Raw genomic sequence first — 16,571 nt, 5'->3', positions numbered from 1 at the left:
TGCACCCTCTGCTGCTCTGCAGGTCAGTCAACCCAGCTGCATCTCTTGCTTTCTAGCCTGACACATCACATAGTCAAAAATCTCAATGAGCTCTCAACAGAGGTAATTTTACACCCCACCTCGTATGTCTCCTTTAAAACCGTCTGTGCTGCATAGTGGCTTATGAAAAGAAATAATAAAAAGACTTGCATTTTACCTTAATTAGCTTACAAATGACAATGTAGCCAGATTTGCCGTGATACCAGGGTCTGGGATGAAGACAGTCGGCATACTTGGAAATATAAACCCCTGTGAAAATAAAGCAATGCAAGATCATGTGAATCATCTGCGGAGTAGAACTGATTGCCAAAAAAGGCCTGTTAAAAGGATCCTCTTTGAGGGGAGTCTCTGTAGGGAGAGGAGAAGGGAAGGAGAGGGGAAGGAGAAGGGAAGGAGAAGGGAAGGAGAAGGGAAGGAGAAGGGAAGGAGAAGGGAAGGAGAAGGGAAGGAGAAGGGAAGGAGAAGGGAAGGAGAAGGGAAGGAGAAGGGAAGGAGGGAGAGGGAGGAGAAGAAGGGGCCATAAAAAGGGTAAAACTTAGTGACTTTCATTCTTTTTTCTGACTGCTGGCATGGAACAGCGTTCAGGGGTCGCTCTGGGAAATGAGTCAATTTGGCACAAATATATTCTTTTTTAAAAAGTAAACTTGAGGCAACAACTATCCCCTCAAAAAATAACCAATCCCCAAATAGAAGATGATGCTTATGCGTTACACTTGTGTGATGTGGAGTGTAGTAACTGTAGCAAGCATAGTGTTACCTCGCTCCCTTCAAATCCCCAATAGGTTTAATCTAAATTCCTGTTGATTCTCCATCTACATATTAAGACCAGTCCAAAAAAGTAATGGCACGTTATTTAAAGCATCTCAGTAGCAGCAGTTTGCCTGATAAAGCTTGTCTTTTGAGGAAAACAAATCTCATTCTGTCAGCCTTCCTCACCCCTCATAGGAGAGATGGGTTTTTTTGTCTCCCAATTCAGGAGCTTCTTAAAAATTCTACTGCAGTTCTTGGATTGAATCTTCAAATTTCACGTTTGCTGGGAATGGAGAGGAAAATTGTCCTCGTAATGAAAATCAGTTTAGAGAATAATGGGGGAAGTAGCCCAGGTAATGCCAGTTTTGCCCACGCTACGTGCAAACGCACCGAGCGCGGGCTTGTCTCTTACAGCAAGATCTGGTGAAGAGTTTCCAGCTCACACTGCGAGTAGGGCAGGTACTTTGCTCAATTTGGAGTCACACGAAGGCAACGTGGGTATTTCTATGTCAGGACCACACTCTGCAGAGGTGCGAAAGCAGGTCCATGAGGTGTCACAAACCTTCCCAGGGACATTGTGTGGCTCTTTATGGTCCTTTACCATCCCAGATGCCAACATGAACCTTCTACCTTGTGACAAGACCCGTTCTGACGTGGCTTATTCCCATTGTTCCTCCATGCCCAGGGCATATATGTGGATTTTTGGGGGGGATGAGGGAATCTTGGCTCTTTGCTCCTTGTAGACAAGATGGGTAGAGAAGTTTGGTGGAGGAACAGGGACTGAGCAGGGGGAAGGCTACAAAGAGACACTCCGTAATGTTCATTTCAGTCCATCTGGACTAAAAATATACACCCAAATAACCAGCTATTGCTTGATTTGGCATTCACTAGCATTGACTGTTCAATAATTAGGTGTCTTGGCCTGCAAAGACTTAGGGAATGAGCACCAGGAGACCTTCTGCTTCTGGCAGAAGGATTTTCTCGGAGTAACGCATCCCGCACGGCACGTCTCAATGCCCCCAGACTTTTGGGCAAGGAACGAGCACACACGGAAAAGGGCTTTGACACGTCACGATCTGCTCTGGTTATTAACAGGAGTGTTGGCAAAAGCTCAGCAAATGAACTCTGACAAGCAAACCAGCGGGCAGAGCTGCCAAAAAGCCACTTCGTGACAAAGGTTGTTACTAACAAGGGAGAAAAAGCCTGAAATGGAGAGGTGAAGAGACAACAACAGTCCCTGGGGAAGATCTCATCCTCAACTGGTTGAAGGGGCAGAAGAAAACAAACCCTGTTGCTTGCTTTATCCAAATAAATGCAGTTTCCCATGGAAGAAACATCAGAGTTTCTGTGGATTTTTGCAATAAATAACAAGGCAGCACTAGGAGTTTGTCTGGGCTTTTGCTTTTGTTTTGAAAGGAGTCAATACCCCCCAGAACAGTGAACAGGTGTCTTGGTTCTCTGAATTAATATCTTACCTTTTGCTGGGTCGCCAAGCGTGGAAATAGAGCTGCTGTTTACACGGAGACCTCTCTGACACACCTCTTTTGCCTTCAAAAGAAGAGACAGCCTCCTTTACCATTTATTTTTCAAAAATAAAGGACACAGCTACTGAAATCTATACTAAAACAGTTGGCAAAATACTTGCAACAGGCAAAGATACGCTGCGAGTCAATTGCAGAACGTTAGTCTTAGAACACCCATGGTATAAAGAAAACTAAATATGATGTCCAAAGGAAGAACCAACAGGAAGAAAAACTGTTGTTTCAGATACTAAATACTTGTGTTTATCAAGTGTTGTCACAAAAACCTCCATGGAAGCAAAAGCTTAGAAAAATCTGGAACAACTCCAGCACCTCCAGAAACCACCGCAAGCGCAAGGCTGGACTTTGCACTTTCTTTATCTTCAAGCCCAAGTTAAATGAGGTCCAAATGTTGCCTGGAGATCTCCTTCTTTCCTAAAACTGTACAAGGAGCTCGGTCACTTGGCACAGATGATGCTAAACTGCTAAAATAAAGCAGAATAATTCCTGCCCCCAAACTGAGAATGAAAGGGGTTTATTTTGCTGTAGCTCAATCCAAAATGAACAGAACTAAAGTGCCATTCGGGCCACCCTCATCCTGACCAAAACCAGCTCTACAGTGACTTAGCATTGCGTTATTAAATCACATGGAAAGTGAATTCCCACTAGATTCCCTGAGCATCATTATGTAGACAAACTCTTTTCACAAAATCAAAAGCATCCTTGTGAAAAATGGGCAGGAATAACCTTCCTAATAGCTGTGTCAGGTTTTTTCTCCACCTTGTTGGCAAAATGAAGGGAACATGCCCAAAATCACCTGACAAACTTCTGTCTTCTGTCACAAAGGCGCTTTTCTAAGCCTACATGGAAGGTTTCACCTGTTTTCACTCAACCATAAATCCACTGGGACAAAGGGAGACTCCTTCGATCTCCCTGCAGAGGGCCAAGGAGGCAGCTACATCTCCAAGAACAATCAATTGGAGAAATGCAAAATAAGATTCATCGCTAAAACATCCCAGGAGCTGCTTTCAGAACTTGCTCTGGATTATTTATCCAGTAATAATTGTACTGGTAAGTGGAGCACAGAAAGCCAGGACACGTCAGTCAACACATCTGCTGGGCTTTGGTGGGGCAGCAGCACTTGGCATCAAACTTGTTAAGTTAAATAAGCATTTCAGGTTACCTCTTCTTCGTTATCGAACAGGAGAAATGCAAAGGTCTCCTCCAGCTCCTCCTGGCTGTACCCGGCGCCTTCCTTCGCTTGGGCAAAAGCTTTGAGCTGCAGAAGACACAACAAGACTTTGTTCCAGTCCAGAGGCAAGAGACTGAGCATCATCTCAACCACGAAGAAGATGCCTCTAGAAGGTGAGATGCTTGGAGGGATCTCTCTTTCTCTCTCTCCGCTGACCAGGGAAGCCTGGACTATTTGAGGAGAGAGCGGGTGCTCTAATGCAACTACAGCTCAGAGGGTTTGGCTGCAGCCAAACAACATGACTCTGATTTCTTTTGTCTGATAATTAAAGCAGACTGTGTCCTCGGTGCAAACAGAGCCGGGTTGGAGCCCATGATGTTTTGGGGCTTTTATTAAAGAAGTTGTAGAAGGATGGGAGTATTTAAACCAGGTTAGAAGCATAGAATCATTTTGTTCGCAAAATAAAACAATAATCTCCTCACTGCTTTGGCTTATTTTGGCTTTAGAACTCACAGGCAAATCAACAAATTACATGATACCTGCTTTCCCCGTTTTTCATCCAGCTCCACAATGACTATGCCAGATATAGGCAGCCAAAATGTCTAAACTCTATTTAATTCACGAGAAGAAGCAGCCTGCTCATCTCCAGTCCCCAGAGGAGACGGCATGTCTTCCATGCCAACAACAGCAGGGACATAGGGATGAAGACATTTTAAAAGTGCTTCTATACACGTCCCAGTCAGGTGGAGAAAGGGAAATGGGGTTAAAACTGGTGCCTGGATGGGTCTGAGGGCAGAAAAAACAAATTCCACATGGAAATCTACCTGGCTGTGAATCAGGAGAAGTAAAACAACATTAAAATCCTGCTAGCACACCAGGATTTCTCCCCTTGCCCGGAAGGGAAAGCCCGCTCCAGGAACAAACTGCTGCTGAATGTTTGGCAACACTGGCTCAATGGACCTTTTGTTCCTGATCAGACTGGGAAGGGAGAAGTGGCAGAAAGCAAAGAAAAGGCTCCGTTCAGCACCGGGGGCTCTCAGCCGTGCTGAGAGGAAAGACAGACTGCCCAATAAACCTGCATTTACAGATGTTTGCAGCTCCTAAAGAAATGGCAGCACCACCCTGCTCCCCACCGGCCTCACCTCGCTTAGAAAAACATCATTTTCCACCAGAATCGCTTGGCTGTACTGGAAACTCCCCTGAGATGTAGAGTCCAAATAGGAGCCCTGCAGCACTGAAAGAGCCGTCTGCAAGAGGGAACTCGACTCTTCCGATTCCGGATGAAAACCTGAAGGCAGAAATCAAAAAGTGGGTGTAAATATTAACGCTGAGTTGAGTATGTGGCCTCATTTAACAAGCCCAGGTCTCCATGGAGCGGATCAGCTCCCACTGGGAGCAGCAGCTCCTCTCCAGCCACACAACCCCCACCCAAATCCTTGTCTGCAAGTTAAATCATACTACAGCAGGAAGAATTTGAGTTCCCTGTTTGCCAGTGAGCCCTTAAAAGGTTTTCCTTTGCAACAGAAAAATTATATATATATAAATTGCCAGATGGAAAGCCTGGTGGTAAATCAGCTTTACATTGAGCAGGTCAGAGGTTTCTCTTGTGCTAAGAAGTTACTTAGATTCATCACACACTCTTTGAGGCTGCGAGAGTTGATGTCTACACATAGGGATCATCTTGGTGCGTGCTCAGCTTCTTGGATTTATCTGTTTCACTATAAAGATCTTGGGATCTTCTTTCAAAGCCTGAGGGGGCAGAGCTTTCTCAAAGCCCAAACTCTCTCCAGACATTTCCGAAATAAAATATCCCAGTAAAACACTTCCCAACAGCATCCCAGCAAGAAGAGGTCCCAAAGCGTGAGATAAATGAAATAGGGATAGAGAAACAAAGGAAAGTTTGCAGTATTTGTGCTGTTGCAGCTGTTAAAATCTAAATATTAAATAAAGCAGCCACTTAGAAACACAGGAAATCCCGAGTTTAGTCTCTGTTGCACATTTAAAAAGCTTTTATTGCTGGGGGTGATTCACGAGCTACAAGATTTCAAATCCCAAGCTGAGTTTGCAGCATAGATGCACTGAAAAGGTTTATTTCTTCTGACCCATCAACTTTAGGAAATAAAGCATTTATCTATCAGGAAAGAAATGGAAAATCGTTGAACCCCACATAAAGAGCAGGGTTTGCATCCTGGTTGCTCTTTAAGAAGAAAATCACTGACATTCTTGAGGACAAATAGGTTAAGTGCTCATTTTAACCTCTAAAAGGTCCACATTCCTTCGGTGATGAGCAAGATATTATCTGTTGTCACCCTGCAACCTGCTTGGGGTTTTGACTCCTATTTTTGAAGTGTAGGTTTTAATAGTTCTTTTCCTCCCTTCAAGAAGGAAGAAAAGAGAGAATCATTCCTTATGTCACAAATCTTGTTATTCCTCTCAAATTACTCAAGGCCAAAAAAAGGACCTCATAGAAGGAACAGGAAAAAGAACAGTTCAAATTACATGTATTAAACTCATTTAGCTACACAGCTCTAAGCCAGTTCAGCCAGTTTGCGCTACGGAGCTTAACAAGGTCTGTTTTGTGCCAAGCAAATGAAAATCCAGACAAGGCAAAAAGTCGGGGGAAATGGGATTAAAAAAGCTCTAAAAATGGGTCTAGGAAAGTATTTTTTCATCTCCTAATGTTGCTCTTGAGTCTTTCGTGCCCTCTTGGATTCACTTTGTAAACCTCCCACTTTCAGGCGATGCCGCTGTAATTATTATATCAGAACTAGTAGCAAAAGCAGGTGGACACAACTTGGCTCTCAGGGCAGAAAAAAGACAAATAACGAGGTCTCCCGGCTTTCTCTCACTAGTATTGTTTTCTCTCTTTCAGCCTAATGAGGATAGGAAGGGATGTAAAGATTCCTCACTCTTTTCCTTGTTTCTCATTTTCTTTTGTGTCTCTTGCGTCCTGTGCATCTCAGAGAAGCAGCCAGTGAGTTCAGACTCCTCCATGGAAATCACATCAGGGAATTACATCCCTGTCCAAAGGCTTGAACCAAATGTAACATTGCTTCTTGCTGGAGCACCACAGCACTTGTGTCCAGAGTCATTCTCCTGTTCTCAGCATCTTTTCCACCAGCCTAAACAAGCCCAGCTCTCTCAACCGATCCATATGTCTCAAAAGCACAGGGTTCCTATTTAATTTCACACTTACTGCTCCAAAAATCTCACTTTGAGGTGCGACATTCTACTCCGATCCATAGCGTCTGCAACTCTGCATCATCGACAAATCTGGGGGCTCGGAGCATAAGAAAAGCCACGTCTAAACGTGCGAGATGGGATCAGTCGTGTGTTTCCACGCTACGTGAGACACAGTTGACAAAGAGATTATGGGGTTAAAAGCCCCTCAAGGTGCAGAACACGTATTGAGGGTGTGGGTATTAAATCAGCAAAAGTATTCGATATTCGGTGTCTTTAAGGGGTAAAGGCTAAAGGCTTTAAAAAAAAAAGGCTGGGAAGCTCTTAGAAATGCAACAAAACCAGTGGCTTTGCAAGGGATAACTCAAATATTTGTTCCTCCCCGCAAGTTCAACTGCAGCATAAAAATGAAAGTCCAAAAGAGGAATACAAAATAAAGTTGCCATAGTAATATACAAATACAAGAGACTAAACAATCATCCAGTGTGGCACTGAGTTCAGCAGCTCACGGTGACCCTCGGCTCCCTGTTCAGATTTCAGAGGCTCCTCCTGATCTGTTCCCACCCAAAGGAAGAGTCTGGACTCACACAAATACACGCAAAGCCCCGATACATCCAGGTTTCATTTGCAGGAGCAGAAGGTCCTTCACAATCTGTGCAGGTTGTGAGGAGGCGAAAGCGAAAGTGGCTACACCAGAAGTAAAAGTGAAAGTATCCATTTCCCCTCTGAGCAGCTCGGAGGTGTTCCTCCCACCACGCAGCATCCTCAAGGGGTGACTTCTTGCACAGAGATCGGTCAGAGCACAGATGAACTGCAGGACCAACAGCTGGAGGAGCGGTGGAAAAACCCAGCCCTGCTGAACCCACAGAGGGTGTTAATTGTGCCCCGAAATCCTCGGGGAGGAGATTCACAGCCTGTCCTGGTGATTTCCTACCCTTAGAGCAAGAGGAAAAGAAAACAGCTGCCTTTGAAACTATTAACATCCGTTGCCAACGCTGGAATTTAGGTTCACGTGGGCACTAGAGAGAGATCAGGGAAGGGAACGGAGCTGGTGAGGGGCTGGAGCACAAGTGTGATGGAGCGGCTGAGGGACCTGGGGGTTCAGCTGGAGAACAGGAGCTGAGGGGAGACCTTCTGATCTCTGAACTGCCTGAAAGGAGCTTGGAGCCAGGGGGGTCGGGCTCTGCTCCCCAGGAACAAGCGCCAGGAGCAGAGGAAACGGCCTCAAGTTGCGCCAGGGGAGGTTGAGGTTGGATGTGGGAACAATTTCTTCCCCAAAGGGCTGTGGGGCATTGGAACAGGCTGCCCAGGGCAGTGCTGGAGTCACCAGCCCTGGAGGGTCAGACAGATGCAGAGATGATGTTCTCAGGGACATGGGGCAGTGCCAGGGGTGGATTAACGGTTGGACTCGGTGATTTTGAGCGTCTCTTCCAACCAAAATGATTCTATGACCTTTTCCTCACGCTGTGGCTGTGCAGAAGTCATCCACCAAGAGCCCTGTGTTCCTTGGAAGGCTGCTGACCTCCACAGTATCACAGTATGCTTGGGACTGAAAGGGACCTCAAAAGATCAAGACCTTCTTCCTCCTCCTTTTCTCCATCTAAACCCAGTTCCTTTGACCTTTCCTCCCCGACTGCACCAGCAAATGTCTCGAGATGCCCCACTCTGTCCTCTGCAAATTGTCGACTAAAGCCAACCCGGGTGGACAAGCCCCGCCGGGCCCACACACCTCCCAGGAACTGCACGTCGTAGCTCCTGTGTGTGATTCAGGGTCCTGCAGGTGCTGGATGTCCACCAGCAGGGCCAGGCGAGGCCAAGAGACACAAACTTCCCAAAACCAGGATCCTCCTTTAGCTCATCCATCTTCACGTGCCCTCTGGGCAGCCTCAGCACGCAGAGACTTCCATAGTCAGCCCAGGTGGAAAACCCATGGCTTTCGAACCTTTTATTTGTACAGAGAATAAGGTTTGCTTCTTTGCTCTCAAACCTCCAAAATTCTGCAAGCCAGCGTGGTCACCACACACTGGACACAGCCACAAAGATCATCTATGGTGCTTTTGTTTTAACTCTTGCATTATAAAATGCACTGCACGACATGCTCCACCAGCTATTTACCTGCAAATTTCTTCTAGCTACAGCTTTCTCATGGAGCAGCTGCAAAGGTGACTTGGAAAACATATTGATAAAGATTTCTCTTTAACAAAGAGTCCTGAGACACCCCTGATAAGCTCAGCCAAAACCTCCTTGATGGGAGCAGTTGGCAGGACAAAGAAACTGAGATAACCAACTGACCTTCTACAAAACCAGAAGTCAGCAACAACTATTCTGGGAAATGTCCTACACCCACTTACAACAAAAGAGAAGAAAAGAAAGCAACTTGCTACCTACCCAAAAAAGCTTTTCTGGAAGAGCTTCCCTGATGTGACCTGCTGGACAGACCAGACCCTCGCTGGGGACACCAGTGACATGGATCAGTTTAGTAATGTGACATTTTCGTCGCCGATTCGCCCCATTCCCAGGAGCGGTTTGGTGAATGTCGCACCAGTGAGGCCTCATGTAAAATATTTATAGTCGCACACACAGGTAAAGGTTCATTAAATATATACTTGCTTTGCTAGCTGGAATTCTGTAATAACTTGTAATATCCATATACTTAGAATCATTTCAGTTGGAAGAGACCCTCAGGATCATAGAGTCCAACCATTTGCTTTACTCTTGTAATATATAAATATTCACTTTCCTAGCGGTAATTTTGTGGTGACTTGTAGCACTATTAGTAGTAGTTTTCTAGTAATTTTTAATAAAGAAATTCTCACAAATGCAGACTTTCATCTCTCCGTGTATTACAGAGCCCTGAGAATCATGACATTCACCCACTTGCAGGTCACGACCGCTACACGTGTACGGCCCAATTTGTATAATGAGTCTTGGCTCATTAATGCTGAAGCGCAGGAGTCACCTTCCTCTTTCAGTTCAAGCCAAAAACTGAGCCAAATTAAGACAGACTAAGCCCAAAATCACCATCTCCCACAAACATCTAGGAGCAGGAAGACGTCGCGCCTGCAAATAATAACATGTTGACTACATCAGATGCTTCTGACTCTCGTAAAGTATTTTCAGTTAATGATAAACTTACGTTTACTCTCCAGGAGTAAGCAGGTGAGGAAATACAGCACACGTCGCTCACACTAGCTGATATTCGGTGTATTTGCAAACTGATAATCCAAGGCAGAGCGATCCCCACCGTGGAACAGGTGTCCTGTGCCCATGGGGACTGGTCCAGGCCACGCTTAGCACAGCACTGAAGCAAAAAGTTGTTCAACTTGGAATATTTGAGCCTTTCGGGGGGTTTCTTGTGTTTTACTGTAGGTTCTTCAAAGCCTTTTGATCTCAAAATCCACTCTCCTACCCCACACAAGTCCCTGTTCCTGCCATTAGCAGCAACTTTCCCTGCTTTGTGGCTTCTCGGCATCTTTTTCTTCTGCTTTCTTGCCTTTTTCCTTCCCGTTTTTTCCACTCCAAGACCCAGGCAACTATTCTAAACTCGTATTTTTTGGGCTGCTAATAAGTAGAGTACTTTCCATACGGCAACGGATCTGATCTAAACCATGTACAACAGAGCAAATGAATCCTGGATGTTCTATGTACCAGAGGCAGACGTTGGGCACAGGATGGGTTACCAAGGCAGGCTCGAGCTTGTGATCCAGCCTAAAAAAGATCTCTGGCTTAAATCGGGCTGATGGAGGCACTCGTTTGCAGGGATGCTGGCAAATGAAAGGGGAAAGACGTGGCATAGGTTGTATCACAAACTATCTGGCAGAGCCAGGAATAGCTCTAACAAAAAGCAACATCTGAAGGTCTCGCCGCAGAACGCTGCAGATGAGCTCAAAAATCAGCTTTTAAAAAAATAATCTATTAAATGCAAAGATTCCACCTCTTCCTTAGGAAGTCCCTGAGCCACAAACATGCTCAAGTGGTTTGAGTTTTCAGGAGAAAGAGCACAGTACCTTTATTCACATACTTCTCCCTACGTGGTTGCTCCTGGTGTCAGGACACCAGCCAAGACGGATCTTTGGTCTCAGCTGGGACAGCCTGTGAAATCGGCACAAGCTTTTCCCCCTTTTCCGACATGCGTGGACCCTTTTTGATACCAGGTGACAGATCTGCAGTGTCACATTAGTGTGGCTGGGGTAGGAAGCATCTCTTGCTCTATGTGGTGCCTTCATGCGCAAGACCAGGAACTTACCGAGTCAATTATCCTGCAACTGCTACAGGCCTCCTGCGAGTAAATCATCGCAACAGATCGTTACAAAACATGTCTCTGCAGCGGATGTTTCCTCATATTCTCAGAACGGTTGGCTCGCAGAGGTTCAAGAACACGTAACTGTGGAGCTATTTTTCCCCCCACAAGAACTGAACATTCAAATCGCTGGGCAAGGAGGGAATTTCGGACACAACAGCTCTCTAACTTTTGCAATTAGCTGAAAAAATTAAGCAGGCTGATGCAGCTCCGCTCCTAAATTAACATCCTTGGCCTTAAACTTGGGAGTTCTGTCCCTGTTTGGGGTGAGATGGTATCTTTTGCAATCTCCTGGTTTGACGTATTTAAAACACTCTTCACAGAATCACAGAATCGACTGGGTTGGAAAAGCCCTCAGAGATCATCCAGTCCAACCCTTGGTCCAACTCCAGTCCATTGACTAGATCATGGCACTAAGTGCCATGGCCAATCTCAGTTTAAAAACCTCCGTGGCCGGTGAGTCCAGCACCTCCCTGGGCAGCCATTCCAATCCTGACCACTCTCTCTGCAAAGAATTGCTTTCTCATCTCCAGCCTCAATTTCCCCTGGCAGAGTTGAAGCCCATGGCCCCTTGTCCTATTGCTGATGCCTGGGAGAAGAGACCAATCCCCACCTGGCTAGAACTGCCCTTCAGGTAGTTCTAGAGAGTGCTGAGCTCACCTCTAAGCCTCCTCTTCTCCAGACTAAACAAGCCCAGCTCCCTCAGCCTCTCCCCATAGGGCTTGTGCTCAAGTCCCTTCACCAGTCTTGTTGCTCTTCTCTGGACCCGCTCCAGCACTTCAATCTCTTTCCTGAAATGAGGGGCCCAGAACTGAACACAACACTCCAGGTGTGGCCTCCCCAATGCAGAGCACAGGGGAAGGATCACTGCCCTTGTCCTGCTGACCACGCTGGTTTGGATACAGGACAGGACACCATTGGCCTTCTTGGCCACCTGGGCACACTGTTGGCTCCTGTTGAGCTTCCTGTCCATTAGTCCCCCCAGGTCCCTTTCTGTCTGACTGCTCTCCAGCCACTCTGTGCCCAGCCTGGAGCGCTGCAGGGGGCTGTTGTGACCAAAGTGCAGCACCCGGCATTTGGCCTTGTTGAACTTCATCCCATTGGAATCAGCCCATTTTTCCAGTCTATCCAGATCCCTCTGCAGAGCCCTCCTGCCTTCCAGGAGGTCGACACTCCCTCCCAACTTGGTGTCATCAGCAAATTTGCTGATGATGGTCTCAATCCCCTCATCTAAATCATCAATAAAGATGTTAAACAGGACTGGACCCAACACTGACCCCTGGGGACACCACTAGTGACTTCCGCTGTGAGACACGGTGATTGCTGCTAAGGTGGAAAACCCAGGTGCTGGAGCGTATTTTCAATTACCTCTGGGATCAGGTAGCCAGGGAATGCAGAAATTTAGGCCGTAGGATCTTTTATAATGCTTTTCAGCTCAATATCACAGTCTGGCATTATTTAATTTAGAGGAATTTTAGGAGGCAGGCAACGCAGGGAACCCCTGGCACCCTCTCAGGAGAGGACCGGCAGCCTTTACACAGACACCTCCACTTGAGCTCTGCCAACACAGATTTAATGGCACTGCGATATCTGAACATATGTAGTTTATTGGGAAGAAAACATTATTAGTTTCATCACAGGTAGGGAAGGTGAAGTTCCTAAATTATGTCAGAAAACCCCTGTGTCGTAAGACATCCAACTGCAGCCCAGAGCTACCTGACAGGAGTCAGGGTGACAATGGAGCTTCTCTCCTGGCACCAGCAGATGGAAACAACAGTGGGAAACGTCTCAAGTTGCACGTCAGGAGGTTCAGACTGGACTTGAGGATGAAATTTGTCCCCCGGAGGGTGAGAGGTCACAGAGAGGTGGGGGGGGTCCCCATTCTTGGCTGGGCAAAGCCACCACTGTCCCCAACTCTGGTGAAAAATCTACTCAGAATAGGAGTCCTACACCAGATAAACCTTCCACGTAACATTTCTTTGATTTTATAACCTTCCTCCTATTACACTCAGCTGCTTGCAGCGAGGATGTGGTTATTACAGGTTCTCCCTCACTGAGGCATTGCACAGGCACTTGTTGCTGCCTTCTGTATCAGCAGATGCTCCTCAAAGCCCGATTGTGCCACAGCTCCCCTCTTCCATCACCTTATAAAGGGCCGACATCGCTTGTGGATTCACTCAGCTGCAGGTGTCCGCATTGACTTTTCCCAAATCTAGCAGAAGCACAGGTATTTTAGCACATAGACAACAAAATACATCCTTTTGTTTTGCAAAACCAGGCAGCCAAGTGATTCTCCATGCCAGCGCACTCACTGGGATGGTCTAAGACAGCCAGACTTGATGAGTCTTGACCTCGAGGGTGAGCTGCAGACTCTTGCTCAGCAAACCAAAACCCCGCCGGTTGCCTTTGTGAGGTTACGTTCTGCGGATCCTTTGCGTGCAGCTCACAGATGCCACATTGAAACCCATGTGTCGAAACCCATCTGACCACACAGCACCTGCAGAACAACATCCAGCCCTCCTGTGAAACATCAGCCCGCTGCCACACAAGCTGCAGTTTGTCTGCTGCCTCCCACAACCCCAAAAAATCAATGTTGGGGACATCCTGGATCTAAAGCCCACGTGCTGTAAAGGCGACTGAACATGGTGCAGGGATACCCAGCGTCTCCCGACACACAGGCAGCCTCATAAGAACAACAGCAACAGCTCACCTGTTAAAAACAATCTCACCAAGGCAGATTTCCCCGTTGTAGTTTCCACTTGGGAAAAGAAAAAGAAAAAAGAAGCCACTTGTTTGTGGTTGGAAAAAGCAGGCACACGACTCCCCTGCCTCGAATCCTGCAGCTGCACGTCTGCAGACCGCTGGTTACTTACTCCTTTCGCCTTTGAGCAAGCCTGAAAACCTCCCAAACAGGAATATATCCTTCCTCAGGCTTGTTGGGTTACGTTACTTTTCCTCTCGCTACAGATGCTCTCCTTTCAGCATTGATTTTCTTTCCCCTGGTCTCTTGTTGTGCTTGATACAGTAATAGAGCTCTAACCACACAGTCTCTGTGGACCCTTTGGCTGCAGAAATTACCAAGACACACTTAGACTTTCAAATAAAAACAGAACCAAAGCCAAGTACTAAAATCACCATGCACACTGACTACAAACACCCCACCAGAACTAGTGGGTAGTTATTTCACCACCAAAAAAAACCCAAACCTTAAAGCCAAAGTGTGCAAAAATAGCATTTACCAGAAATAATAAACAAGCCACTTTCTTGTCTCAAAGCTATTCAAACCAAGAATTACCAGCTGGTCCCTTCAGCAGGTGCCAGAGCGACCAACATATGTATTTCATGTAATAAAATCAGCCCAGTTCCACCCAAGCTGTAAATCCCACATGTATTTCAGCCCTTGTCCTCTTTCTCTTTCCCTCCTGGCACAGCTGGGGCTGTGTAATGAAGAAAATCAGCAAACTGCGGCAGAAAATAAAGCAAAAGAGGCTATATTTAATCCAGATAGGTTCCACAAAGAGTTGTAGCTCAAAGTCGGGCGGGATGTGGATGTTAGTGGGTATCAGGGGTGAGTATTTGGGAACGGGGAACATTTAAGTCAGCTCTGCTACCACCAAAACCACCAGGTTTAAGAGGAACGCTAAAAATAGGCCAAACTAGTATGTAAAACCAGTTCCAGAGCCAGGTAACACAGTCCCTGGTCCTAGGCAAGTATTTACACTTCGTTAGCGCAGATGGAGAATTCTCTGACAGAACCATTTTTCGATTGGAAACCAGCAATTTCTGTGAAATCAGACATTTTCTTGACAACAAACTATATCTAAGAAATTCATTCAAATGCAAACCTGGAATTTCCAAACTCAACCCTAGGCCAGCTAAAGCCACTAGAGACCCGTGTCTGTCTCCCTGTTTGTTACCAGTCTCTTTTAAGCGCTGTAACAAGATCGAAAAGCACTAAGAAACACCCACTTTGACCAAACTCTTGGGGTAAAACCATGAAGTTAATGGTGTGACTTGAATCCCCCCAGAGCTTCGCTTCGCCCGCCATCTCCTGCATCCACAAGGAGCACCAAACCACTGGGCTACTGATATTTCTGGGCCAGACAAGCCTTATTACACATTTCAAAGAAGAATCTTCATTCCCATAGAGTAAGGAACAAGTTTTACAGCTATTTTTGTGCTGTCCACCCTCTGCCTTGCTCCATTTATCCCAGATTATCCCCCCTTACAGCTCGGCAAGCCCTGATGCTATCCAAGCCTCTGGGGGACAATTTGAGGACAACCTGGGAGCAGAACTGTGTGGGATCAGAGGAGAAATACATTTGTTTTCCATCATTTAAGGCATTTTTCCAGCCCCGCAGGACAGCGCATTTGCTCCAAGAAGGGGAGCAAAGGGGCCTTTGGACCTTCAACACCCAGGGAGGTCGCAGCACATGGCAGATCTGTTTGTATTTCGATATCTCGTTCCTGAAAAGTACCTACATCGACCAGCACAGCTCCCCAAGGACAAACTGAAGGTTTTACAGCCACAAAACCAAAAAGGACCGCAGCTCTCCCAGCTGCAACGGGTCAACTACCAGCACAAGGAGCTTGGAAAAGTCCATGCGACCCCGGCAAGATGGTCAAAATTAAATTTAAAAAGCCTTGCTTTCTAGGTGTCAGAGGCCTCCAGGTGCACAGGGGCTCGGGGAAGGTGCCTCCTGCCCCAGCATGGGGGCTGTTCCCCCTCGGTGCAGGGTCCCCCTCAGGTGCAGGGACCCCCCTCAGCTCAGGATCTCCCCTCAGCACAAGGTCTCCCTCAGGTGCAGGGACCCCCCTCAGGTGCAGGGACTCCCCTCAGGTGCAGGGACTCCCCTCAGGTGCAGGGACTCCCCTCAGGTGCAGGGACTCCCCTCAGGGTCCTCCCTCGCCACAGGGTCCCGCTCAGGGTCCCCCCTCGGCACAGGGACACCCTCAGGTGCAGAGACACCCCCAGGCTCATCGCCACGAGGCCAAACAGCCCCGGCTTTGCAGTCACAAGGACGAACCGGGCTCGGCTTCTCCTGCCGCACCGAAGGGCGGGATGGATCCGCCCGCTCCCCCCGGCCCCGCTCACCCGTGCCCGGCCCTCCGCTCTGCTCGTCCCGCCGCTCGCCCATGGCCGGGCTTCGCTCCCCGCCGTTCCTCACGCCGCCCTCATGCCGCCCCGCCCGGCCCTCGGCGCGGCTCCGCTCCCGGCGGGGGCCCCGGGAGGGTGCGGCGCTGCCGGGCCGGGCGGGCCGGCGGGCTCAGGGCACTCGGGGCGGCATGTGGGGCGGCCGCGTTGCGAACCACCGCCAACCGCCGGCCCCAGGAAGTGAAAGGGCGCAGGCGGGCCGGGGGGGCAGGGCTGGGGGCGGGCGGCGGTGGCGAGGGAGGGGAAAAAAGGAAAAAAAATAAAAAAGAAAAGAAAAAAAAAACAGAAAGTGAAAATTGAACCGGAAAGAGAGCGCGGCCGCACCCGCCGCTTTCCTGTTCCCGCGGGTCAACGCGGCGGCGGCACCGGCCTTGAGCGGCCTCTCGCTAGTCCTTCACTTCGCTTCATGCCCCAAGCACCTTAGTGCTGCCCCCG

At 47.7% G+C, this 16,571-nt stretch overlaps 1 protein-coding gene across 3 annotated transcripts in view; it reads right to left on the bottom strand.

The window, feature by feature from the left end:
• TASOR2 (transcription activation suppressor family member 2) overlaps nucleotides 1–16,368 on the bottom strand; it is a 47,456-nt gene extending 31,088 nt beyond the window's left edge. Inside the window, exons 1-5 of one of the 3 annotated variants that reach the window (XM_065049334.1) lie at nucleotides 16,077–16,368; nucleotides 4,644–4,789; nucleotides 3,493–3,588; nucleotides 2,265–2,337; nucleotides 197–288 (exon numbers count right to left, since the gene is read on the bottom strand). In XM_065049334.1, the coding sequence (XP_064905406.1) occupies nucleotides 197–288; nucleotides 2,265–2,337; nucleotides 3,493–3,588; nucleotides 4,644–4,789; nucleotides 16,077–16,119 (450 nt within the window). In that variant the 5' untranslated portion in view covers nucleotides 16,120–16,368. The remainder of the gene's footprint in view (nucleotides 1–196; nucleotides 289–2,264; nucleotides 2,338–3,492; nucleotides 3,589–4,643; nucleotides 4,790–16,076) is intronic. The other 2 variants (XM_065049336.1, XM_065049335.1) reach the window with 2 other exon arrangements.
• Nucleotides 16,369–16,571: the final 203 nt, after the last annotated feature.

The sequence above is a fragment of the Columba livia genome, chromosome 1 (genome assembly GCF_036013475.1).
Source record: "Columba livia isolate bColLiv1 breed racing homer chromosome 1, bColLiv1.pat.W.v2, whole genome shotgun sequence".
Taxonomy (NCBI): domain Eukaryota; kingdom Metazoa; phylum Chordata; class Aves; order Columbiformes; family Columbidae; genus Columba; species Columba livia.
Note: the sequence above shows the minus strand (reverse complement) of the source record. Positions and strands in the feature narration are given on the sequence as shown.